General features: G+C 49.4%; 1 protein-coding gene across 5 annotated transcripts in view; it reads right to left on the bottom strand.

Annotated features, from left to right (window-relative positions):
• SNED1 (sushi, nidogen and EGF like domains 1) overlaps positions 1–27039 on the bottom strand; it is a 123920-nt gene that overhangs the window by 43841 nt on the left and 53040 nt on the right. For 3 of the 5 annotated variants that reach the window (XM_073360486.1, XM_073360482.1, XM_073360487.1), the window contains exons 3-14: positions 23282–23422; positions 20248–20410; positions 18131–18256; positions 16734–16847; positions 10314–10427; positions 7388–7501; positions 7088–7204; positions 6068–6193; positions 3286–3390; positions 2430–2543; positions 1451–1567; positions 11–127 (exon numbers count right to left, since the gene is read on the bottom strand). In XM_073360486.1, coding sequence (XP_073216587.1) covers positions 11–127; positions 1451–1567; positions 2430–2543; positions 3286–3390; positions 6068–6193; positions 7088–7204; positions 7388–7501; positions 10314–10427; positions 16734–16847; positions 18131–18256; positions 20248–20410; positions 23282–23422 — 1468 coding nt within the window. The remainder of the gene's footprint in view (positions 1–10; positions 128–1450; positions 1568–2429; positions 2544–3285; positions 3391–6067; positions 6194–7087; positions 7205–7387; positions 7502–10313; positions 10428–16733; positions 16848–18130; positions 18257–20247; positions 20411–23281; positions 23423–27039) is intronic. The other 2 variants (XM_073360484.1, XM_073360483.1) reach the window with 2 other exon arrangements.

Raw genomic sequence — 27039 nt, forward strand, 5'->3', positions numbered from 1 at the left:
TTGTGGGTACCTATCTCGCAGTGCTTCCCAGTGAATCGGTAGGGGCAGGCACAGTGGTATTCTCCGTCTGCCTCCTTACATGTCCCCCCGTTCCGACATGGCCCGGAGCTGCACAGCCTTGGCCTGACTGAGGAAAGAGAACACAGGTGGAGGGGCCACGTGTGAGAAAGCATCACCCCTTGTGCTTTCATCAACAGGAGCGGGGATGGCTTCAATTCACCCCCTCTCATGGGCTGGCTGCTTCTCCCACAGCCCAGCCACCCCCTCCTGGTGGGGCCACTGGGGGTTACATTCTCCAGCTACTCAGAAACAGCCACAATCTCCTATCTGGGGGCGCAAAGTCAGGTTTAAAGAAATCCAGTCAGGTACCTGATTGGCCCAATTGTCAACGACGCAGAGCACGCACAGCTCCACGGAAGCCAATGGCGCTGCAGGTAGGAGCTCAGCACTGTGGACACACAGGCCACTTAAACATTTAGGAGCCTAAATATGGATTTAAGATCCTGACTTTAGGCCCTGCCTAGGTTTGAAAGTGTTGGAAAATCAGCACATCCACTCTTCGCCTAAGCTGTTCCACAGCGTCGCTGTGTGCCTTGACACAGCTTGTGCTCTACATCAGAAGCAGCTGCAGCGACTCCCATGTATATCTGCCCTGCACAGCAATGCTACCACCTGTCTATCGTTTGAACTGGGCAAGTCACCCACTGCTCCCCAATGAGGCAAAGACTCCTTGGATGGATTGCATAGCACATGAGCCATGCACAACTTCAGATATCAGAGCGGATTAACCATTGAAAGCCGATAGCTTTGGGAGAGCCACCTGTGCTTCCCGAGACCGAAGTTGCCATGGCAGAGGGGAATGCAAGCAGGGTGGGACCCTCGGGTGCATCTTTCACTCCGTCCTGAAATGAGCTACAGAATCTGCTCAGTGCTGGGGGAGCCAGACAGTCCCAAGAGATGTCCTGAAGGGAAGAGACCTGAACAGGCTGACGCGCCATTCTGATTTTACTGTCCCACTTAGCATCTCTGTTCCTCGGTGGTTTCCTAGAGGCCAAGGCTGTTAGTTCTGTCCCAATCTCTCACCTTCCCCTGCCCCCATAGCCAGGAGTGGAGTTTCCCCACTATGAAGAGCCAGGAGATATTGCACTGGCTCTTACAGCAGAAGGATCTCTAGACTACTCATCTGCCTTAAGGGACTTTAATTTTGCTCCAAACTCTGGTCTGTAGCCAGAACTCTTTGTAGGTGACCATTCCCCAGCTCGACCGAGCTGCCCAACACAGTGACAGGAAGGGGAGCAGGAATGCTGGATGCAGATGTTTCCCGCTCCTGTGCTGCTACGCTGCATGGGGCTGGAGTCTCCTGAACACAGACTAACCAGAATGCATGGCAGGTGGGATATGCCAAGGACCCCTCCCTGCCCCGTCTCTCCAGCCCATGCCTCGGGAGTACCTTTCTCGCAGTGCCTGCCGTTGAAGCCCCGGGGACATTCACAGGTGTATGAGTCATCATGGGCTTCGCAGGACCCCCCGTTCAGGCAGGGCTCTGAGTCGCAGGGAGATGGCACAGCTGAAAAACCACAGATGGGACCAAACAGTTAAGATGATCAATATAAGTCCTACCAGGCAGAGCAGGTCAGAGTGGCAAAACCCCACAGGTGCATCTAATCTGCTCCTTCCTTGTGGCAGGGCTGGCTGGCTGGCTCCCTGGTGTTCCTCCCTGGCTTTATCGTTGCAGGGCTTGTTGTGGCCTGCACCCTACTGTGGGCCACTAGCGTTTACACTGTAGCCATTTGCAGGGCTGCTAGGATTAGGCCGAGCTTCCAGAGTTCCTGCAGTGGCATGACCAGGTCCCACACAGCAAATCACCCAGAGCCCATGGGACTCTCCCCATTGAGTTGTGGGTCAGGCCCTCTCTGCAGGACTTGGCACCTTGCTCTGCCCAGCTGTGCAATGGGGACAAAGAGCTGACCCAGCATGTCCAGATAGGAATGAGGTGTTGTCATCACCACCACTTCAGGGACACTGCCTGGGCGACACGAGGGAGGATGAGGGCCTCTGACACCCCTGAATGAGTGGGGCTGGGGAGATCTACTCCCTATAGGAGATGCTAGGAGTCTGGCTCCCTGGTGTCCCACGCTGTCCTACCGGGATGGCTCATCCCTTTGATGTGCTCCCTGTCCCTGCCTTGTGCTGTAGCAGCTCACCAAGCCATGTCACAAATGCCTGACCTCCTCCATTGCCACTCCCCCCACCCACTGCCCTGCCCTCTCCTCTGCTGCTCCTCTATCACTGTAGGCACTCTGACAGCCCCACACCCTGCAGCTCGGATCCCTTCAGCCATATTACGAGTGCCTGCCCCGCCCAGGTCACACTGCACCCATTCCATCGCCCCCCAGCCCCTCCCTGTGCCCAGACCAGGCCGGACTCACAGTGGTTGGTGCCATAGTCCGTATGACACACGCACAGGTAGCTCCCACTGTACTCCATGCAGTAGCCCCCATCCGGACACTGTGTGTTCATATTGCAAGGTGTAGTGGTCACTTCTGTGAGAACAGCAACAATAGCCAGTGTCCTGTGAGTGACCCCCCAGTGCAGCAGCCAGAGGCCAATGTCTGGTCAGTGACCCCCAGTGTGCCAGCCAGAGGCCAACATCCCGTGAGTGCCACCCCCCACAGTGTGCCAGCCATAGGTCAGAGTCCAGCCATCTGCTCAGCCAGCTCAGGGCCTGGGAAGGACATTCTACAGCGATTTTTTACTCTTTTTCTGCTAAGAAGGAGCTGGAGGAGGAAGTGACCCTGTTCGAATCCCACCATCCCTCTTGCCAAGGCGGGGCTATTGTAGCTTTATTTGGATCAGTGCGGAGAGCTCAGGAGTGAATGTGTATGGAAACCCAAACCTTCCTCTCCTCCAGGAGAAAGCAGCCAAGTTAGGGAGGGTCCACGGGCTGCAGGGTGTGGAGCTAAGGACTGAACAAATGGGAAATAGTCTATTTTCCTTTGCCCCAGAGGAGGTGACTCTCTGGTGCTCAGCCAGGGGCTCCAGTGGAGAAGAGTGGGAAGGGGAGGACCTCGGAATGTAGTCTCCCTTTGGCTCTAGAGCAGAGCAGAGGTTGGTTGGTGGAACAGCAGATGTCTGTGATAGAGAATAGTCTCTGAGGGCTAGCACTCCATCAATGGCTGTGGGACCCGCAGGACTCCTAGCTTCTCTCTCTATTTTCAATTATAAAAGAAAGGGGAAAGAAAGGAAATATGGGCATTTGATAAACTGGTAGATCTTTGCTCTTACCAAATTCACAGAGAAGTCCAAAATATCCGGGTGGACACTGGCAGATGGTGAAGTTTCCATCCAGACACTTGCCCCCATTCCGACACTCGCAGTCCTCAGAGAGCTCTGTACAGACAGAGATGGCAAATGGAGGCTCTTTTCGGACAGCTGAGTCCATGCTCTAGCTAGATAGTTAGGTATTTATCAAGTTGCTCATCACTGTGGAAACCAAGTGACTCTGACGAGGAGTAAACATGGAGGCCCACACAGATTCCCTTGAGAGAGGAACCTGCATTTCATTCAGCCTCCCAGCAGAACCTCCCCTTTCTTCATCTAGGACATCAGAACTTTAATCTAATTAACCTCTAGGAGATGGCAAATCCCGAGCTAGCTGCACCTCCCTGTTGGAGAGGAGAGCCACTGCTTATCTGAGGACATCCTGAACTCTGATCAACCCTTGATCTAACTGACCTGATCTCAAATGTAACAGTAAAACTGTTCAAGACAGACATTATCCAGAGATAAAAGTGGATGGGAACCTGGGAGGCAGTGACCATGAGATAGTCGAGTTCAGGATCCTGACACAAGGAAGAAAGGAGAGCAGCAGAATACGGACTTCAGAAATGCAGACATTGACTCCCTCAGGGAACTGATGGGCAGGATCCCCTGGGAGAATAACATGAGGGGGAAAGGAGTCCAGGACAGCTGGCTGTATTTTAAAGAATCCATATTGAGGTTGCAGGAACAAACCATCCCGATGTATAGAAAGAATAGTAAATATGGCAGGTGACCAGCTTGGCTCAACAGTGAAATCCTTGCTGATCTTAAACACAAAAAAGAAGCTGACAAGAAGTGGAAGATTGGACAAATGACCAGGGAGGAGTATAAAAATATTGCTCAGGCATGCAGGAGTGAAAGCAGGAAGGCCAAATCACACCTGGAGTTGCAGCTAGCAAGAGATGTTAAGAGTAACAAGAAGGGTTACTTCAGGTATGTTAGCAACAAGAAGAAAGTCAAAGAAAGTGTGGGCCCCTTACTGAATGAGGGAGGCAACCTAGTGACAAAGGATGTGGAAAAAGCTAATGTACTCAGTGCTTTTTTTGCCTCGGTCTTCACGAACAAGGTCAGTTCCCAGACTACTGCCCTGGGCAGCACAGCATGGGGAGGAGGTGACCAGCACTCTGTGGAGAAAAAAGTGGTTCGGGACTATTTAGAAAACCTGGACGAGAAAAAGTTCATGGGGCTGGATGTGCTGCATCCGAGAGTGTTCAAGGAGTTGGCGGATGTGATTGCGGAGCCATTGGCCATTATCTTTGAAAACTCATGGTGATCGGGGGAGGTCCCGGAAGACTGGAAAAAAGCTAATGTAGTGCCCATCTTTAAAAAAGGGAAGAAGGAGGATCCTGGGAACTACAGGCCAGTCAGCCTCACCTCAGTCCCTGGAAAAATCATGGAGCAGGTCCTCAAGGAATCAATTCTGAAGCACTTAGAGGAGAGGAAAGTGATCAGGAAGAGTCAGCCTGGATTCACCAAGGGCAAGTCTTGCCTGACTAATCTAATTGCCTTCTATGATGAGATAACTGGCTCTGTGGATGAGGGGAAAGCAGTGGAGGTGTTATTCCTTGATTTTAGCAAAGCTTTTGACATGGTCTCCCACAGTATTCTTGCCAGCAAGTTGAAGAAGTATGGGCTGGATGAATGGACTATAAGGTGGATAGAAAGCTGGCTAGATTGTCGGGCTCAACGGGTAGTGATCAATGGCTCCATGTCTAGTTGGCAGCCAGTATCAAGTGGAGTGCCCCAAGAGTCGGTCCTGGGGCTGGTTTTATTCAATATCTTCATTAATGATCTGGAGGATGGCGTGGACTGCACCCTCAGCAAGTTTGCAGGTGACACTAAACTGGGAGGAGTGGTAGATACGCTGGAGGGTAGGGATAGGATACAGAGGGACCTAGAGAAATTAGAGGATTGGGCCAACAGAAATCTGATGAGGTTCAACAAGGACAAGTGCAGAGTCCTGCACTTAGGACGGAAGAATCCCATGCACCGTTACAGACTAGGGACCAAATGGCTAGGCAGCAGTTCTGTAGAAAAGGACCAAGGGGTTACGGTGGACGAGAAGCTGGATATGAGTCAACAGTGTGCCCTTGTTGCCAAGAAGGCTAACGGCATTTTGGGATGTATCAGTAGGGGCACTGCCAGCAGATCAAGGGATGTGATCGTTCCCCTCTATTCGAAATTGGTGAGGCCTTATCTGGAGTACTGTGTCCAGTTTTGGGCCCCACACTACAAGAAGAATGTGGAAAAATTGGAAAGAGTCCAGCGGAGGGCAACAAAAATAATTAGGGGGCTGGAACACATGACTTATGAGGAGAGGCTGAAGGAACTGGGATTGTTTAGTCTGCGGAAGAGAAGAATGAGGGGGGATTTGATAGCTGCTTTCAACTACCTGAAAGGGCGTTCCAAAGAGGATGGATCTATACTGTTCTCAGTGATAGCACAAGGAGTAATGGTCTCAAGTTGCAGTGGGGGAGGTTTAGGTTGGATATTTGGAAAAACTTTTTCACTAGGAGGGTGGTGAAACACTGGAATGGGTTACCTAGGGAGGTGGTGGAATCTCGTTCCTTTGAGGTTTTTACGGTAAGGCTTGACAAAGCTCTGGCAGGGATGATTTAGTTTGGGATTGGTCCTGCTTTGAGCAGGAGGTTGGACTAAATGACCTTCTGAGGTCCCTTCCAACCCTAATATGCTATGATTCTATGATCAACCTCTGGCTCAAGAAACCCCCACCTCTGCTACTTACTGTCTCTGCAGTCAGTGCCCGTATATCCCTCTGGGCATTCACAGACATAGCCTTGTTCGGTTTCCAGACAGTTCCCCCCATGCTGGCATGGACTGGAGAGACAAGCACTTGGCATTCTGGGCCCACCTGCAAAGAGTGAACATCAATGAAAGACTGGGCAGGAAAAGTCAGTCATTTAAGCCAAGGAGGGGTCAAAACACCCCACAGTATCCCTCCAGGATGTTAATGGGAGTAACTCCAGAGATGAATCGGGTCAGATTGGCCAGCAGGGTCAGCTCCAACAGCCAGGCAGGTCCTCCCGGAAAACACTGGTTGCCATGCCACGGATTGGATCAGCCCCCAGCTGACTTCAAAATTTTGTATTGGTGACCCGTTTCACACAGAAAGCCTCTGAATTCTACCCCCTCCTTATAAATTAAAAATACTTTTTAATATATTTAACACCATTATAAATGCTGGAGGAAAAGGGGGTTTGGGATGGAGGCTCACAGCTCATGACCTCCATGTAATAACCTTGTGACCCCTGAAAGGTTTGAGAACCCCGGCCATAACCCTTTTGTGATCGCTTCCCACAAGTGACCTGGCAGGAGCCTTGGTGAAATGGCTCATTTCAGATGAGTCCCTCTGTGGGACACCTGGCCCTGCACCTTCACCTCCTGCCACGGTCCAGGAGGAGTTCTACCGAATCTGCTGCTCGCTCCCCTGAGTGGTGCTTGGGGGTAGGACTTGGGGAGGATCCCTTCTGTGCTCCCCTGAGGTCAGCTGGGGGCTGATCCGATCCATGGCATACAGCCTGCTGCCAAGAGACCCCCAAGGGCTGGGGACTGCCCAGGCAATCTCCTTCTCCCTGGCCAGGCCTGATTCTGGGTGCTGGGAGGCGGTGTGACATAAAGCTCTCCTGTCTGGGGGTTTCCCGCCCAGGGTAAATCCCAAGGGGGTTTCCACCAGGAGCAGCACAAAGCTGCTCAGAGTCGAGCCCCACATCCATGGCTGAGGGGGAAGGAGCAAGGCCGAGCTCACCATACTGGCAGTTGTTGCCGTAGTAGCCCGGCGAACATGTGCAGATGTAGCGTCCTGGGCGAATGTAGTTACAGGTCTGCCGGTTCCTGCAGCTCCTGTCCTCACATGGCGAGGGGTCTGGAGTGGGAGAGAGGGAGCCTTGGCTCAGCCCCGCTGACTCAGGAGTGCTAAGAGCATGGCTGGATGGAGCCTGGGGAGGGACAGCCACACATGGGCAGGCAGGAATGGCGAAGGGTCAGCCACGGACTGATCCCAGCCCTACACTGGGGCTCTTGCTATGAGCAGATAAGAGAAGGGCACCTGTCTCACAGCGCTGTCCCACGAAGGGCTCCACACACACACATGTGTAGTTATCCACCAGGTCGATGCAGCGCCCCCTGTGCAGGCAGGGGCTGGATTCGCACTCGTTTATTTCTGTAGGTGAAGAACAGCAAGGGGCTCAGGGCTAACCCTGGCTCCAGGACAGGCTAAAACCCAACATGCATATCTATGGATGTGGTTAAGGCCCCCTGCTTGTTAGCTCTGTGTCTGGAGCTCTGTCTCTTACCACCGGACGTATAAAAAGGCCAACCCTCTCCTAGAGGCAGGTGACCAGCTTGGCTCAACAGTGAAATCCTTGCTGATCTTAAACACAGAAAAGAAGCTGACAAGAAGTGGAAGATTGGACAAATGACCAGAGAGGAGTATAAAAATATTGCTCAGGCATGCAGGAGTGAAAGCAGGAAGGCCAAATCACACCTGGAGTTGCAGCTAGCAAGAGATGTTAAGAGTAACAAGAAGGGTTACTTCAGGTATGTTAGCAACAAGAAGAAAGTCAAAGAAAGTGTGGGCCCCTTACTGAATGAGGGAGGCAACCTAGTGACAAAGGATGTGGAAAAAGCTAATGTACTCAGTGCTTTTTTTGCCTCGGTCTTCACGAACAAGGTCAGTTCCCAGACTACTGCCCTGGGCAGCACAGCATGGGGAGGAGGTGACCAGCACTCTGTGGAGAAAAAAGTGGTTCGGGACTATTTAGAAAACCTGGACGAGAAAAAGTTCATGGGGCTGGATGTGCTGCATCCGAGAGTGTTCAAGGAGTTGGCGGATGTGATTGCGGAGCCATTGGCCATTATCTTTGAAAACTCATGGTGATCGGGGGAGGTCCCGGAAGACTGGAAAAAAGCTAATGTAGTGCCCATCTTTAAAAAAGGGAAGAAGGAGGATCCTGGGAACTACAGGCCAGTCAGCCTCACCTCAGTCCCTGGAAAAATCATGGAGCAGGTCCTCAAGGAATCAATTCCTAAGCACTTAGAGGAGAGGAAAGTGATCAGGAAGAGTCAGCATGGATTCACCAAGGGCAAGTCATGCCTGACTAACCTAATTGACTTCTATGATGAGATAACTGGCTCTGTGGATGAGGGGAAAGCAGTGGAGGTGTTATTCCTTGATTTTAGCAAAGCTTTTGATATGGTCTCCCACAGTATTCTTGCCAGCAAGTTAAAGAAGTATGGGCTGGATGAATGGACTATAAGGTGGATAGAAAGCTGGCTAGATTGTCGGGCTCAACGGGTAGTGATCAATGGCTCCATGTCTAGTTGGCAGCCAGTATCAAGTGGAGTGCCCCAAGGGTCGGTCCTGAGGCTGGTTTTGTTCAATATCTTCATAAATGTTCTGAAGGATGGCATGGACTGCATCCTCAGCAATTTTGCAGATGACACTAAACTGGGAGGAGAGGGAGATACCCTGGAGGGTAAGGATAGGATACAGAGGGACCTAGACAAATTAGAGGTTTGGGCCAAAAGAAATCTGATGAGGTTCAACAAGGACAAGTGCAGAGTCCCGCACTTAGGACAGAAGAATCCCACCAAATGGCTAGGCAGCAGTTCTGCAGAAAAGGACCTAGGGGTTACAATGGACGAGAAGCTGGATATGCATCAACAGTGTGCTCTTGTTGCCAAAAAGGCTAACGGCATTTTGGGCGGTATAAGTAGGGGCATTGCCAGCAGATCGATGGACTTGATCGAGAGACCCCTCCATTCGACATTGGTGAGGCCTCATCTGGAGTACTGTGTCCAGTTTTGGGCCCCACAGTATGAGAAGGATGTGAAAAAAGTGGAAAGCGTCCAGTGGAGGGCAACAAAAATGATTAGGGGACTGGAACACATGACTTATGAGGAGAGGCTGAGGGAACTGGGGTTGTTTAGTCTGCGGAAGAGAAGAATGAGGGGGGGATTTGATAGCTGCTTTCAACTACCTGAAAGGGGGTTCCAAAGAGGGTGGATCTAGGCTGTTCTCAGTGGTAGCAGATGACAGAACAAGGAGTAATTGTCTCATGTTGCAATGGGGGAGGTTTAGGTTGGATATTAGGAAAAACTTTTTCACTAAGAGGGTGGTGAAGCACTGGAATGCGTTATCTAGGGAGGTGGTGGAATCTCCTTCCTTTAAAGTTTTTAAGGTTAGGCTTGATAAAACTCTGGCTGGGATGATTTAGTTGGGGATTGGTCCTGCTTTGAGCAGGGGGTTGGACTAGATGAGCTCCTGAGGTCCCTTCCAACCCCTGATATTCTATGATTCTAGAGCTCTATCCTTGTTCTGACTCCAACTCCACGTGTGTGCATCTCCTTAGGGCTAGATCTCTTCTCTAGCTCCTCCTTCAGATGAATGCATCTGCCAGGTTCTAGATTTCTGACTTGCCTCTGACCCCTGCACTGTCTCCTAGCGAAAACCTAGCACTCTACCCTCCTCTGACTCCCAGATGCTTGCTTTATGCATCAGTTCTAGTGTACTTCTTTGTCTCTGCCCTCAGGCACGTTTTGATCTAGCTCACTCCACTTTCATTATTGACCCCCCACCCACCCACGTGGACCTCTCCGGTATTAGGTGTGGTCTCATCTCTGGCCTACACATACATCTTTTGGGGTCTTCACTTCCTCTAAGATCCTTGTGAATGCTTTCAGAGGAGAGTAATGATCTATATGGACCCAGTTGGGCAGGGATGGAGTTGAAAATCAACTAAACATACAATAATACAAAGCGTCGCCCTCCCAATACTGCTAATTTGAGGAATTAGGGAGGTAGGAAAAGCCAACCCAAACATGCAGGGGGTACCTCCCTGGGAACAATCCGACACCTGCTGGAAGGCCCATAAAGTCACCTCAGTTCAAGTGGAACATATGAGATTTCACCCTAAGACTTCACCTCTCACTTGAGGCCATTCCAACACATGGTCATCCAATTGACTTCTTACCTATCTCGCAGGAGTCTCCTGTATATCCTGCCTGACACACACACACCGCTGTCTTGTTTGCCACTTGGCACTGCCCGCCATTCTGGCACTCCTTCATTTCACAGGGTGACTCCACTGCAATATTCAAAATAAACAAACGAGAGATTGAATCTGGTGCTGGGGAATGACACGCAAAGCTCAGAACATTCCCCTCCCAACCTGGAGCCCTCGCACCTTCCAAGCCCACCCCCATGGTTGCCATAAGGACCCGTCTCCCAGGCACTGCCTCCCCATCAGATACTTTGGCTGGAAAGGGAACTGGACTGCTGGTGTTTTTCCTCCCATTCAAGTCCTACTGCTGGAGAAAGGGAGAAGGATAGCTTGTGAATCCCAGGGCCTTTATGGAATGACAGGTCCTCAAAGTGTAGGGTCTTTTGCTCATCTTTATAGAAGCCACTAGCCCTACCATCAAAAATCATACCATCCCAGGGAGCCAAGCACCATCACACCAGCAGGGGGCAGCACTAATTAACTCTCTCCAATTCTTACACATTAGTTTTTTTTTTTTTTTTTTTTAAAGTAAATCACGTACCTTTGCATTACATTTCCCTCCCCTTTAGCACTTGCTCCCCTGAAGTCTGGTTCAACAGTGACATGCAAGGAGGAAGGAGTTATACAGAGATGTGGACCATGTAGGATGCTATTATCACACTGGGGCAAATCAGACAATAATTCCTGACTTAGACAGTTCAGCTGGTTCATTTACCTTCTTCTTTTGGGTGCTGGTGCCATGTTTGCTCTTGGATGTGTTTTCCTTTAGTAAACATCCACTTTCTTATTCGCTCCCTAGGACAAGTTATCTTATTGGAGGCCAAGATACTGCAGCTATTTAGGGAAAATTGCTGAGGCCCGTGGTAGTACCATGGGCCTGTGCTTGGACTGAGGTGGCTCATCCAGAGGAGTCCATTGCACTGGGCAGGTGCAGCTATATGTCACTCTGAGAACAGCCCCCAATAGAAACTCTGGTCAGTGTCTGTTTGCAATTTCTCCTGCTTGGTGTTTCTGGAAGGAAGCCCTCATGTTTGGCTTGCTCTAACCCTAAATGACAGCTGCCTGCCAGGCAGGTGTAGCTTTTTGTCCAGTTTCTGCCTGATGGCTCCCCGTAAAGAACTGAGCCAAAGCCCACTGGAGTCAATGTAAAGACCCCTTGGATTTCAGTCGGCTCCAGATGAGGCCCCAATATCAGAATCATCATCTGCCATGGCAGCATGCTTTGTACACAACCGACCCCAATCCTACAGCTCTTATGCACCCCAACCCCTCCAGCTTGGATTCGTAGAATGACTGTGGGCCCCATCAAACCATTGTGCATCCTGAACAGCACCTTGCCTTTTTAGACAGCTGGCCTGGGATGAGTATTCAGTGCACAATGCCAGCTGTTCAGCTGTATGGACTCTGGATCACCCTGGATGTCCCGGTCTTTTATAACCTGGATGTGGGAACCCTACTCATTTGGGGCGGGGTGCCAAACATAAGCTTGACACAGTCCCTCTAGAGCCCCAGGTGGCCAAAGCTGAGGCATGTGCTATAGGGCTCTATGGGACAGATATGCATACCCCAACTAGGGGGACCAGCCATCCCTTATTTTAAGGGACTGTCCCTTTACCATTTGAAACATTAAATTGAAATTTATGACAATTGCATTGTATTCTTGAGGGCAGCAGAAATGTATACTTGAGAGACAAATACATGCTATGTTAAGAGAAATGGTGTTTCCCTGCAATGTCCCTTAAAATAAAGTGTTGTCCCTTATTTTTCATGTGGCTCTCCCTTATTTCCAGCCAACAAAGGTGGACACCCTATCCCCATTTGCCACGGTCCTCCCAGGGCCCCAGGCACCCAGCCTCTGTGACCCCTCCTCTCCAATGTTCTCCAGTTGCCACTGAATTGTCCCTGCTGGCCGGCTCTCACTCTCCCCAGCTGGAAGGCAAGAAGCATATTCACACCTTGCAGATTTACCCCATTGCCCTCTGCTGTCCCATCACCACTCAGCTGAGCTATCACAAGAGCCTCACCTTTCCAAAATTAGGCCTCTGAACACCCTCATCTGCTCTGAAGGGGAGAAGCATCAGCACTTCTGAAGGTTGACACACTGGAAGTGCATGGATCATAGGAGCAACAAGAGGGAAATCAGTAGGGAAATCTGCTTGGCAATTTAGATGACTGAAATATTGGCATAGAGAAGTATGGTTCTCTATGGAAGGAAGGACCGATTGGGTAAAAAGGGAAGGAAGGAACAGAAGCCAAAATAAGGATAGAACAGTTTAAAGAATACTTAGATAAATTAGATATATTCAAGTCATTAGTGTCTGATGAAATTCATCCTAAGATTGTTAAAGAACTAGCTGAAGTAATCTGGGAACTGTTACCAATTATCTTTGAGAACTTCTGGAGGACAGGTGAGGTCACAAGGACTGAAGAAGGGCAAACAGTACCGATCATTAAAAAAAGGAACAAAGAGGACCCAGGAAATTATAGAACAGGAGTGTGGGATGTAAGACACGGGAGGTAATTATCCTGCTCTAATCAGCATTTCTGAGGCCTCAGTGGGAGCAGAGTGTCCAGTTCTGATAAAAGGTTTTAAAAACCTGACCTAAAAAACTTAGGCATGTTTAGTCTTGAGAAAAGACAACTGAGGGGGATCTGATAACTAATCAAATATGTTAAGGGCTGTTTTAAAAAGGACTGTGATTAACTACTCTGAACATCTACTGAAGGTAGGACAAGAATTAATGGGTTTAATCTGCTGCAAGGGAGACTTAGGTTACATATTAGAAAAAACTTTAGGAAAAGCTCTGCGGAGGACATGCTTAAGTTTTGGGGAGACTTATGGAGCAGCACTGGCCTTGGAGTCTAGGCAGCTGGACCGTGGGATCCCACATCCTGAGAAGGCAGCAGGGGACTGTACCTTGGAAGGGTTCCAGAGAAGCCAGACTTAGAGGCAGAGTCTGGACACTGCTCAGACTCAGTAGGCTTGGAAGTACATGAGATCCAAAGGTTGGATCCAATACAGCAGTCTGGTGTCCAACTGCAAGGGAGAACTCAGCCAGGGCTGTAATATCTTCTTGCCTCTCTAGAGAATGCCAACCACTTCCCGTCCCAAGGGATCAGGAGATCAGACAGGATGGCTGAGGACATGGACACGGATGTGTCCAGACTTGAATAGCTTGGAGCTAAGCTTCTGTTCTTTGTTTTAAGATCTCTGAGAACTCAGTGAATGGGTCTCCTCTTTGGATACAGCTCTGTAGAGGCTTACACAGGCCTATAAGATGGCTGATTTTTCAGTAGGTTGGTTCAGAATTTCCCTCACTGTTTATTGGCTTAACTGTCCCAGGGCACATAAGATACCCTCTTATAAAATACACAGCCTGGAGGCTGGAGTGTCTTGATGGGGTTCCATGACAAAGGATGCAGACTCAGGAGCCACACTGCGTGCTGAGCACTCTTGAAACTCTGCCCCTTATTTAGGTGTCTAAAGGGAAGCTGAGCTCCTCTGAAAATCTGGCTCTGATTGTGGGTGCTGAGAACTTGAACATCTGCCGTTGAGCTCTTAAAATATGGCCCTTGCTGCCATCCTCATGCCCAGAGGAGTCTGCACATGTCACATGACTGGGTGGATATGCTAATTCTTGACTATATTGCTGCGTGGATTAGCCTCAACTCAGTACAACACGGGCTTAGCCAAAGTTCACTAAACCAATGGAAAGGTTCCCCTTGACTTCAAAGGGCTCTGGACCAAACCTGAACTGGTGAAAGTCTTGCAGAGAGCAGGGCCACTTGCATTCTAATTAAACAACACCTAGCTTATTTCATTAAGCAGGACCTACCAACAGTGGAGAGGGCTTCAAAATGACTTGCTGACATGCACTGTGCTAACACCCAGACTGCTCAGAAATGCACCATCAGTGTCAGATAAGAGGCACTTGCAGCCACACCAGTTTCATTTGGATTTGCAAAGTCCAAATCCAGGATGCATGTAGCTCTCTACAAGGAGCTCAGAACTGCTTCTGGACCATGCCACTGAGCTCGGTGGGTGTTTCTTTAAGCTAGTTGAAGGTTCCTGCTGGATAAAAACTACAGAGCATTGACAGGCCTCAAGAGCCAGATCCTGCCCCTTCGTGCAGCCACGCTTCGTTCCACAAGAAGCCCATTTCTTCAGTGGGGTTATTTGCAGAGGTAGATATTACTCAATGGAGAGTGGGGGGTGGGGAGGATCTGACCCTAACTTTTCAGGAGAGCCTAAGGGAGTTGCCCAGCCTCAGCCTTGTCCCTCACATTCATAAGAACGGCAAAGCAAAGCTTTTGATACGGTCTCCCACAGTATTCTTGCCAGCAAGTTAAAGAAATATGGGCTGGATGAGTGGACTATAAGGTGGATAGAAAGCTGGCTAGATCATCAGGCTCAACGGGTAGTGATCAATGGCTTCATGTCTAGTTGGTAGCCGGTATCCAGCGGCGTGCCCCAAGGGTCAGTCCTGCGGCTGGTTTTGTTCAATATCTTCATTAAGGATCTGGAGAACGGTGTGGACTGCACCCTCAGCAAGTTTGCAGATGACACTAAACTGGGAGGAGTGATAGATATGCTGGAGGGTAGAGATAGGATACAGAGAGACCTAGACAAATTAGAGGATTGGGCCAAAAGAAATCTGATGATGCATTTAGGATGGAAGAATCCCATTCACTGCTACAGACTAGGGACTAAGTAGCTAGGCAGCAGTTCTACAGAAAAGGACCTAGCAGTTACAGTGGACGAGAAGCTGGATATGCGGCAACAGTGTGCCCTTGTTGCCAAGAAGGCTAACGGCATTTTGGGCTGTATAAGTAGGAGCATTGCCAGTAGATTGAGGGATGTGATCGTTCCCCTCTATTCGGCATTGGTGAGGCCTCATTTGGAGTACTGTGTCCAGTTTTGGGCCCTACACTACAAGAACGATGTGGAAAAATTGGCAACAAAAATGATTAGGGGACTGGAGCACATGATTTATGAGGAGAAGCTGAGGGAACTGGGATTATTTAGTCTGCAGAAGAGAAGAATCAGGGGGGATTTGATAGCTGCTTTCAACTACCTGAAAGGGGGTTCCAAAGAGGATGCATCTAGGCTGTTCTCAGTGGTAGCAGATGACAGAACAAGGAATAATGGTCTCAGGTTGCACTGGGAGAGGTTTAGGTTGGATATTAGGGAAAAGCTTTTTCACTAGGAGGGTGGTGAAGAACTGGAATGGGTTACCTAGGGATGTGGTGGAATCTCGTTCCTTTCAGGTTTTTGAGGTCAGGCATGACAAAGCCCTGGCTGGGATGATTTAGTTGGGGATTGGTCCTGCTTTGAGCAGGGGGTTGGACTAGATGAGCTCCTGAGATCCCTTCCAACCCTGATATTCTATGATTCTATGAACAGCCATACTGGGTCTGACCAATGGTCCGTCTAGCCCAGTATCCTCTCCCTCACTGTGGCTGGTGCCAGATGCTTCAGAGGGAATGAACAGAACAAAGCAATTATTGAGTGACCCATCCCCTGTAATCCACTCTCAGTATTTGGCAGTCAGAGGCTTAGGGACACCCAAGGCATGGGGTTGCATCTCTGCCCATCTTGGCTAATAGCCATGGATGGACCTATCCTCCATGAATGTATCCAGTTCTTTTTTGAATCCAGTTATGCTTTTGGCGTTCACAACATCCCCAGGCAGTGAGTTCCACAGGCTGCCTGTCCACTCTGAAAGGTACGTCCTGTTATCCCCCTCTGACAGAGGGGAAACTGACAGTGGGAGGTTAAAGGCCCATTCCAATCACTCTTACCCATGCTGATTTGGTGCCTCCCTCCGGGAGCGTTCCCATTTATGTCACAGAGAGTTAGGATGGGAGAACATTGCACTAAGCGACTTGTCTGAGGCCCCAGCAGGAGTCCGTGTCAGAGCTGGGATCAGAACTCAGGAGTTCCTATCTCCCCATCCCATTATCCTGCCTCTAGACTAGAACTGGAAGCCAAGCCTTAGAATACAATCAATGCAGCCTTTGAGGCTTTCCTTCGTGTGTGTTTCCACTCCACCAATTTATATGCAGAGGACTTCACTGTGGGGGCATTGCCATGTTCCCAAGGAAAAGGTCTGACTCAAAGCCCTGTGCAGCTAAAGGAAGTCTTTCCATTGGCCGGAATAGCTGTTGAATCCAGCTGCATGTGCAGGAAGCGAGCCAGTGCCCAGAGTCGGTCCCAGGTGGGCAGACACTAGTGGAGGTTCCTCACTCCACATTCCCATGTGTGAACAGAACAAAGGATCCTCTCCCAGAGTGCACTGAGTTTGCACTCTCTCAGCCAAGCTGTATTTGGTTTTTAGCCCATCTGCAATGCATTGTGGGCCACATGTCTAGCTGGGCAGCCCAACGCACCTGTCTCACACATGGATCCTTTGAACCCTGGTGGGCACTGACAGCTGAAGCTGTTAATGCCATTGATGCAGGTGGCACTGTTCTGACACGGGTGGGAAAGACACTCATCCAAATCTGAAAGAGAATAGCGGTGGAGCCGAGGGTTAGGGGCATGTGACACCCGCCCTGTGGCAAGGGGAAAAGCAGCAAAGAAACATGGAACACCAGAGCGGCCCCATGGCCAGGAGGGCTCACCGACATAGGTGGTGGATATAACAGGTTAGGGGAGGCTTAGGGGAGGCTAAGCCTCCCCTGGCACAGCTGCTGCCAGACCTGCCACCAGACGCCTGGGCCATGGTTGCCCTGCCTGCGCTCCATCTCTTCCCCTCCCTTCTCTGCCCCTTCCTTGAGACCTCCACCACCCGCCGCTGCATGGATGAGTCCCTCCTCTCCTGCACTCCACCCCTGCTCTCCGGAGGTCCCCGCTGCTTGCTGTGTCCCTGCAGGCAGGAGCAGGGGCCTCATGGTGGAGGGGGGTGGAGAAGAGGAGGGAAACAGAGAGTGCAAGGGGTGAGGGCCTTGGGGGAAGAGGGGATGTGGAGGAGAGGAGGGACGCGGCAAGTGGCTGTTGGGGGGGGTAAGTGGGGAGGGCAAGGGGCCATGGGCAGAAGAGGCAGGACAGGGAGCTAGCCTTCCCCAAGGGAAGCTTCACCTGCCGCTCATGCTCACCAACACCTGGACAGATCTCAGGTCACTATCGCTCCATGTGGCATAGAGTGCTCCCTGGCCTGGGGCAGAACAGAGCTACAGACAGACTCCGCTTCACCCCCACAACTGTCCCCATTTCTGTCATACGTCAGCCACAGACTACGGGGGCCATAAGGATGAGTAGGGCATCACTGGTATTCTCGGCCTGTGGCTGGCTGACCAGAAAGCATCATTCCATCCCAGGCATATCTTCCTGTTCCCAGACTGTATGGTACGTATACAGGCCCCATTCCCATAGTACCCAAGCGCTTCCAAATCATTAATTACTTATCCTTGCAACGCCCCCTGAGAAGCGGGGCAGTGCCATTATCCCCATTGTACAGATGGGGAACTGAGGCACAAAGAGACTAAGTGACTTGTCCAAGATTCCACAGACAATCTGAGGCAGATCACAAAAACTGAACCCAGGTCTTCTGAGTCCTAAGCTAGCCACTAGACCATCCTTCCTATGGAACAGAAGTACCCTTTTGTTGGCTAATTGTTCCTGGGACTGGGAGAATTTTCTTCTAAGCAGCACAGGATAATGGCAGTTAGTTTGAGGCAGGTCTCCAGAAGGGAAGATGCTAACATGGAGGTGCAAGCTTCAGAGGGAGGAGAAATGTTTGTACCCCATTAACATGTCCATGCAGGATGGTGCAGAGAGCACTTACCAAGATGACATCTCTTGCCCGTGAAGCCTGCAAGGCAGGAGCAGGTGTAGGAGGGATTTCCCGTGATGCAGTCCTCAATACACTTTCCCCCATTCAAACAGGGGCGTAACGTCAAACACACGGAGGCTGCAAACCAAGGTAGCACACCTTTTAATGGAAGAGAACGCGCGCCACAGGACTCCTACAATATGTCTTAGCAACAATAGCATTGGACTGAACCAACTTCTTCCTGCATGCCTAGGGACTTCCAGCCCCAGCCATGCCATAACATAGCTATTTGGTTTGTTTCAGTGCATTTATTTGGCAACACATTCTGGCTATAGTACTCATATGGCCCCTGTTACCATGGTGTCTGGGCACCTCATAGTCTTTAATGTAGCTATCCTCACGGCACCTCTGGGAGACATGGTAGAGCTGTTATCCCCATTGTACAGATGGGGAACTGAGGCACAGAGTGGCTAGGGGCCTATCTATATAGGACATACCAGTATAAATGTGGGGGGCTGTTGGCCCCTCCCTGAAACATAGTTGGGTTTTTGGTCAGCCCTCTCCCAGTACCAAAAGAAAGGGGAAGGGATGAAGAGAAATCAGGATCCTGAGACTGACAGCCTCCAGGCCCAATGGGGAGAGGCCACACTCCAGGTCAGCCTGATTGACATGGCAGGCAGGCCAATGAGAGAGTCAGGAGCCCAGGGCCCATCCTATGTGTGAGCGGGAGCTGCCTGAACAAGAGTAGGGAAGAGCTAAGGGGAGAGCAGCAGCCAGGGCTGAGCTGGGGGCAGAGAAGCAGCAGCTCTGAGCCAGAGGAGGCAGAGCTGGGGAGCTGGAGCAGCCGGAGCTGGCACCGCACAGACCTGCCATGCCAACGGGGAGCCAGGGCTGAGCTACTGCGGGAGCTGCGGGCCCAGAGCTGGGGAGCAGACACCAGCTGTGCCACAAATAACACTGGAGCCAAGCATGGCTAGCAGCTGCAGAGAGTGAGGGGGGCCCTTGGCAGAGGGCCCAGTGCAGGGAGACTTGCAGGCCGGACTCAGTGGGGGGACATGATCCCAATGGTGACACTGGGGAGAGGGGTCCCTACCACCTAGCGCCTGAGGGTGTGTGACCACCGCCAGAGCAGGATCTGATCCGTAGTGTCACCGCAGCACAGCCAGGGCCTGGGGGGAGGCCTGGGACAGCTGAGGAACAGACTGAACACCCTAGGAACATAGTGGGGACACCCTAGCCCCTATCCTAAGTGACCATAACGAGACTGGGAATTCAGCCTCCCAGGAATCCTGGGCCCAGACTTGTTGGGGTCATGAGGACTCTGCCACACAGGAGGGAGGAAGGGGAGTCCTTGAGGTCAGGCAGGCCTCTGGGTAAAGGAAGTGGGAGTGAGGACTCAGATCCTTTCGCAAGCCGATTCCACCAGGGTAGTGCAGAAGCTAGGAAAGTTCCCCACAATAGCAGGACCAACCCCCCGCTTACATAAGGTATGGTGCAACTCTGAAGTGCAGTAGTTATTGCGATGAATTGGGGGTTCTGCCTGTACTGTCTCTTCCCCAATGCAGAGAGGGCCAATGTGCCAAATGCAGTCCTAGGAGAAGCAGGCACAACTCCATTCATTGCAACAGAGCCCTGCCTTGCTTAAGGGGGTTGAATTTGGCCTGACATCATTAGCCCTTTTCTCATTAAAGATGTAGCCTTATTGTTCTATGGTGCCCCCCTTCAAGGGCGAGAGCAGCCTTCCCATAAGCAAACACAACGAGCCACTCAGCCATGGTATAGGAGGACAACTCCCATTGACCTCGGCAAGAGGTGTATGGCCTTGAACTTGGCTCAGCCAGTGCATGGTACAGTAACCACCTCACTTTGGTTTGCTTTATACTCTGGCCTTATGTCAATGCATCCAGTATTCTGTTGGCCATTTATTTTATTGCAGCCATTCATTGGGCTGGTGGTTTCTAGGATTTCCTCCCACAATACCCTTAGCTCTTTTTCCTGATAAATCCCACTGCATGGCTGCTCTCTTCCCTCTTTTCATGGGCACTGGCATTACCCAGGGAAAGAAAGAAAACCTAGAGAAGGGAGTGAAGAATTGTTTGTTTAAACAAACCTAACTGCTGTCCTCTTACTTGTGTTGTTGCAGCCCCCCACTTGCACCTGGGCATCATCGATTCTGAACACCCAGCGCCCGGGGATACCCACATTTGTAGTCATCTCCACGTCGACGATGTCATCAGTGCGGGATCCAGGAATGTTGAAGTAGCGCTTTCCATCACCGGCATTGAAACCTGCCTAGGAGGACAAGGGCGGAAAGTGAAAACTCTAGTGGGGGGAAGGGAAAGAGACAGGAATGCCTCATTTTCACCATGGTCCAGCACCCTGAGAAGAAGAAATCCACAACGAAATAAAAAAGGGAAGAAGTTGGTTTCTTTGACTGCTATTTATTTCACTATCATCTCACTATTAGCTTATGCTCTGGGGGTGCTGGTCACATGTATACAGGGCCCAGCACAACAAGGCCCTGAAAATAGTGTGGTCTAGTAGTTAAGGCAGTTTTAATCCTGGCTCTACCAATGATCTAGCCACCTGAGTACCATTGTATGCAGGTGGCTAGGCCGTGCTGCCCGCTCTCACTGCTATTTTTAGCATGCTAGCTCCATCAAAGCTAGCGCATGTACATCTACCTGCCTAGAAGTTACACTTCCAGGTGCACTGGAGGCGTATCCCACACATCTGCACAGCACCCAGCACAACAAAGCCCTGATCTCAGCTGGGCCTTCTAGGAACACAAACAACAATGTAAGGAATACACAATCCTGGTTGGTAGGAAGTCCTGCATGGCTGCACACAAAATGGTTATGAATAAAGAGCAGGACACAGAGCCAGTCTACCTACTGATGACAGCTTTAAAAGAAAGGGAATTCAAAGGCCTGCCCACTGAAACACTCCTCCTGCACAGCTCAGCATAGCAGCCTCAGCAAACAGAAGCATTTGCTGTCTTAGCAATCCCCTCACGTTGATGACTCACTTCTTGGAAAAAGCATATGATGTCTATTCTATTTTCATTCTCCTCTGCACCTGGCATTATGTGTGTGCAGACAAATTTTGGACACAAAGAAGTCCGGGGAACAGCTCTGCTAGCAAAGGCCAAGCAGGCTCCTTTGCCATGTGGAGCCCTGCTGTTCCTAAACAGAGCCCAGCTGCTTTGTCTCACTCTGAGTGGCTGCAGCTCACTCTTGCAAACTCACTAACAAACTGCCACTGGGTGAGACTTTTCTGAGACTTCCCTTCTCTTTGGCCAGTGTTAGGGTGGGGTATTCCTGGAACGCTGTCTGCCTTCCAAGGCATGTGGTTACTGCTCTGATAACAGCCATAAAATCCACACTTTTGAATTCTGGGATTTGAAACGTGTCCGTTTCCTTTACACCTGTGATTTCCTGCTTTCTGGAGACTCTCAAATGAGAGCAGGCAACGGGCCAAGGACAGAGCAACTGTGGGAAATTCACACATCCGAGCGGACAGTGGTTTCAAAAAAACAACACCACCCCACCACACAGGGCTGGAATAAAAATACAATGGAAAACGATGCCTGCTGCTACAGCTGCTGGGCTGCTCTTGAAGTCTGAGGTTAAGAAGGAAAGGAATTAAGAGGCATTGGCCAATGTAGATGTAAGCAGTGTCAGGATGAGCTCCACCCTGACATCTGGTGGTGAGGTGTGGCAAGTTGTGGAAAAGAACTTCAGGGGCCGATCTCATTTGCATAGGCACACCCACCACGCCTAGAATGAGACCATAGCTGCCCAAATGGTCACTTTGGCTGCTGTGGGATCCCCAGTGTCTCTGTTATTGGGGCAGAAAGAATAAATTGTTATTACCCTGATTATGGGAACTGTGCTTGGAACTGTACGTGGCCTTTTGTTATGATGGAGGGATTCACCATCAACTAAGTAGCACTCGCTAGGCAAGGGTCATGGGTTCCAACTCTGTGTGAATAGAGAGAGGCTGGGGACAAGTATTAATACTTGGTGGCATGGGCCCCTTGATGAGGGCCTTACATGCTAATTGCACTTCCTCCTCTCTCCACTGTGGAATATCAGAGCTAATTTTGATTTCATTAGAAGTCTAGTTATAGGCTGCTGAGCTCATTTTGGGCTGACAGTGCACCAGCACTGGGGCTCCCCTACTACAAGCTGAATTCACCTAAGAGCTGAAATCACTGAGTGTTGTGTTAAGTAGTGGGAGAGCCTGAAGATATATTGTGGAGCAGTTTGCGGGACGGCTGGAGTGCCTTGCGGACCGGCTGGTGAAGCAGTTCGACGCAGAGCAGTTTGTGGATGGCAGGAGCTGCTTGTGGGCCGTGGAGCTGAGTGAAGGAGTTCGTGGGGCGGCTGGCGGAGCGGAGCACTGCTATGGAGCTATGGGGCGGTCAGCTTCAGATCATGTAAGGTGCCTCTTACCCCCGTCCCATTTCCACCCAGGTTGGGAGGTAAAGCTCCGCAGATAAACTTTCGAACTCTGGGGCTGCCCTGACCAGGGACAGAGACTTTTGGGGCATTGGACTTTTGGGACTTTGGGTGATTTGGGGTTGCTGGACTCAAGAACCAAAGGGAAAAGGGCATGCCCCAATTTGCTTGGGGTGGGTTTTTTTTTGCTCATGGGTTGTGTTACGAATCCTGTTGGTGGTGTTTCCCCAACATAATGCCACATTGTTTCTCTCTGTTATTAAAAGGCTTTTGCTACACTCAGACTATGTGCTTGCGAGAGGGGAAGTATTGCCTCTTGGAGGCGTCCAGCGGGGGTGGTATATATTTGTTCCAGGTCACTGGGTGGGGGCTCGAGCCGGTTTGCATTGTGTTATTCGAATGGATCCCCTAGATATTGAACCCGGCCCTTGTTGCTGCCAACTCTGACGGGCAGAAGGGTTACATAAAGAACTGTGGTTTTGCTATAACAAAGCCCCCTATATGGCTTTAGCATCAACGAGGGAGAGAACACATGGATATTTAAGAACTTCAGAAAAAAAATCCATCTAAATTTCCTCAGTTGCTTCATGATCCTGGCAAGAAATTAATAATATAGTAAAAGAAATAGCACCAGGAGGCTCTGAAGACTTACGGTGCCAGGCATTGGAAAGGAAGTGGCGTCTGCAATGGCAGAGCTTACCTGTGCTGCGATGCCTCCCAGGCCAGCAAAATCTCCCCCGCTACTGGCATGCATTCCTGTGGTCCAAGTGATAGACTCATAGTTGAAGATGGTAAAGGAGAGTTTACCATCAGTGATGAGGACAATCTGGAAGGTGTTTACCTACAAGAGCAGGAGAAACATCCAGGTTAAGGAAGGAGGAGCTACAGCAGAGGAGGGAGACTGGCAGAGGAAGAAATAGCCGGGAATAGAGAGAAAATAGATTGACCCATTTGGGTCAGCCTGTTTAGTTTGGGAGAACTCATTGGAGAAAGACACTTTGCCTTTAGAAAGGACTAAAGCTAGTGGAATCTATTCAGGTGGAACATTTTGCCATTAGAAAATGGGGTTTTGTTGCACTGAATTTTTTCCATGGGAAAAGATAGATTTCCACAGAATGTTCCATGAAGAAAATCAATGAGATGTTTTGTTTTGTTTTGCGTTGACCTTAAGCATCAAGTCTTCTTGCATTGCTGCTGCAGTGCCTTATCAGAATTGTAGTTCTGGGTCCTTTGTGCCTGCATTCTAACCTATTGACCCTGCTCCCTGGCTGGACAACATCTCCCATGATGCACTGCAGTCTCTGCCTGTGGAATGTCGAAACATTTCATTTCAATTGACATGTTCATTCAATTGAATTGAAACTCTTTGGAACTTTTCATTGTGTAAAAAACTTTGATATTTAGACTTTTTGTCCTGATTTGGGATGAAAACAAATGTTGATTTTTCAACACTCTCCACGGGATAACAATTCGATTTTTCAATCAGCTCTCAGGAATTCAGTGTAAAAAAAACTAAAGAGGAATCCTGGAATGGAGTGTTTTACATGGAAAGGGAGATTAACAATGGGATTATTTAGTCTTGGGAGGAGACTATTAAAAGGGGACATGATCAAAGCATATGAATTTGGGCTTGGGAGGAAAGATAAGGACACCTTTAGGTTCTCTAGGATTTGTGATTCTGAGAATCAAGCCACTTCTTTAGGTACCTAAATTTGGGTTTGGATGCTTAGATCTTGGAATCAAAAACCTAAACATATTGGCCAAGGGTTATTATTAAGTGATGGCTATAAAATAAGGATTACTATAAAAAGAAGTATCTATATGAGGTCATTTGGCAGATCAGAATAAGATGACACAGATCTAAGTTAAGAAGGAAGAATTTAGGATCAGATTTGCAAAAGCCAACATTAATCCTCTGATTAAGATGTGCACAACTCCCAGTGCACGCACTCCTTGTGTAAATCGGAGTTTAGTCAAACTCCAGTCGGCACACCCACTGAAATCTGAGAACACTAGGATTTTCATACCCTTTTGGGGCACACAAAAGGTAGATTTGACAGTTTGGTATTATGTCACAGGGAGGGTATTGAATAGGTGGAACAGATTTGCCGCTGAAGTGAGGAATTATCACTGCAACTAAGGCTATGGCTACACTATGGACCTTACAGCAGCACAGCTGTACTGCTGCAGATGCACTACTGCAAGATCTCCTGTGTAGCTGCTCTATGCTGGCAGGAGAGATCTCTCCCACTAGCATAATTAAACCACCCCCAACCACTGGCGGTAGCTATTTTGGCAGGAGACACTCTCCTACTGACATAGCGCTGTCCACGTTGGTGCTTCTGTCAGTGACACTTATGTTGGTCAAGGGTATTTTTTCACAGCCCTGCCCAACAAAAGTTATGCTGACAAATGTACTAGTGTAGACATAGCCTAAGAGTGAAAACTGGATGACAACATCAAATTGAGTTAAAACAGATGGTGTTTGGTAGTAACCAATCACTCTCTGGGGGGTAGGAGCAGGAATTTTTCATTGGTCAGGATTTTCCCTTCCAATTAGATGGGGAGGGTTTTTTTGTAAACCTTCATTGTCACAATAAGGGTACAGTAAAACATATAACTAATCTAAAGAGGTAGAACCCAGCTGGCTCGGTTGTCACCCAAGTGTTTCAGGAATCACAGGACCATGGCTTGGTTCTGGCCCTCTACAACTAACTATGTCACTGTTGTTTGTGAGACAGAAACAATGACAGAGACAGGCAGAGAGGTTCAGAGATGACACTTGTTTCTTGGGCCAGTGGAGACTAAGAGCACGATGGTATCATTGCAGATAGCTCTGTGGAGTGGCTGGCTAAGGAAGGGGAGACACTAAGCCAGCGGCAGCACTGAGAAACTATGGAGAAAGCTGAATGCATCCCTCTTGGCTTTGCTTGTGATGGGTTGGGGCCTGTTATTTTCCTTGTTGGACCTGTCCTGTAGTAGGTGACTTTTTAAAACTACAATATCAACCTGGGGAAGTGAGGAAACAGATTGACAGAGAGAGAGATGGGTACCCAGAAGTCACCTACGACAGGACAGGCCCAACAAGGAAAATAACAGAATACCACTGGCCATCATGTACAGCCCCCAGCTAAACCCTCTCCAGCACATCATCAACGATCTACAACCTACCCTGGAAAACAATCTCTCACTCTCACAGACCTTGGGAGGCAGGCCAGTCCTCGCTTACAGACAGCTCCCCAACCTGAAGCAAATACTCACCAGCAACTACACACCAAACCACAGAAACTCTAACCCAGGAACCAATCCCTTTAACAAACCCCATTGCCTACTCTGTCCCCATATCTACTCTAGCAACACCGTCAGAGGGCCCAGCCACATCAGCCACACCATCAAGGGCTCATTCACCTGCACATCTACTGTGATATATGCCATCATGTGCCAGCAATGCCCCTCTGCCATGTACATTGGCCAAACCGGACAGTCTTTATGTAAAAGAAAAAATGGACACAAATCAGACATCAGGAATGGTAACATACAAAAGCCAGTAGGAGAACACTTCAATCTCCCTGGACATTCAACAACAGATTTAAAAGTAACCATACTTAACAAAAAAAAAGAAAAGAAAAACCCTTCAAAAACAGACTTCAAAGAGAAAATGCAGAGCTACAATTAATTTGCAAATTTAACACCATTAATTTGGGCTTGAATAGGGACTGAGAGTGGCTGGCTCACTACAAAAGCAATTTTCCCTCTCTTGGTATTGACACCTACTCATCAATTATTGGGAGTGGACCAAATCCACCCTATTTGAATTGGCTTTGTCAGTACTGGTTCTCCACTTGTAAGGTAACTCCCTTCTCTTCATGTGTCAGTATATTTATGCCTCTATCTGTAATTTTCACTCCATGCATCTGAAGAAGTGGGTTTTATACCCACGAAAGCTTATGCCCAATTAAATCTGTTAGTCTTTAAGGTGCCACCAGACTCCTCGTTGTTTTAATCATTCTTGTGGCTGCAATTCGCCAGTGTCCTTGAATTATGCACCGGACACAGTATTCCAGCACCAGTTGCACAAGATTCCTCCTGTTTATGCATCCCAGGAGCACACTAGCTCTTTTGGCCACAGCATCACACTGGGAGCTCATGTTCAGCTGATTATCCACCACAACCCCCAAATCTTTTTCAGAGCCACTGCTTCCCAGGATAGAACCCTCCATCCCGTACGTGTGGTCTGGATTCTTTGTTCCCAGATATATACAGTTACATTTAGCAGTGTTAAAACACATATTGTTTGCTTGGCCCCACCTTACCAAGTGATCCAGATCTCTCTCAATCAGTGACCTGTCCTCTTCATTATTTATCACCACCCCAATTTCTGTGTCATCTGCAAACTTTATCAGTGAATATTTGATTTTATGTTTTCTTCTAGATCATTGATAAAAATGCTAAACCATG

The sequence above is a fragment of the Lepidochelys kempii genome, chromosome 9 (genome assembly GCF_965140265.1).
Source record: "Lepidochelys kempii isolate rLepKem1 chromosome 9, rLepKem1.hap2, whole genome shotgun sequence".
Lineage (NCBI taxonomy): Eukaryota > Metazoa > Chordata > Testudines > Cheloniidae > Lepidochelys > Lepidochelys kempii.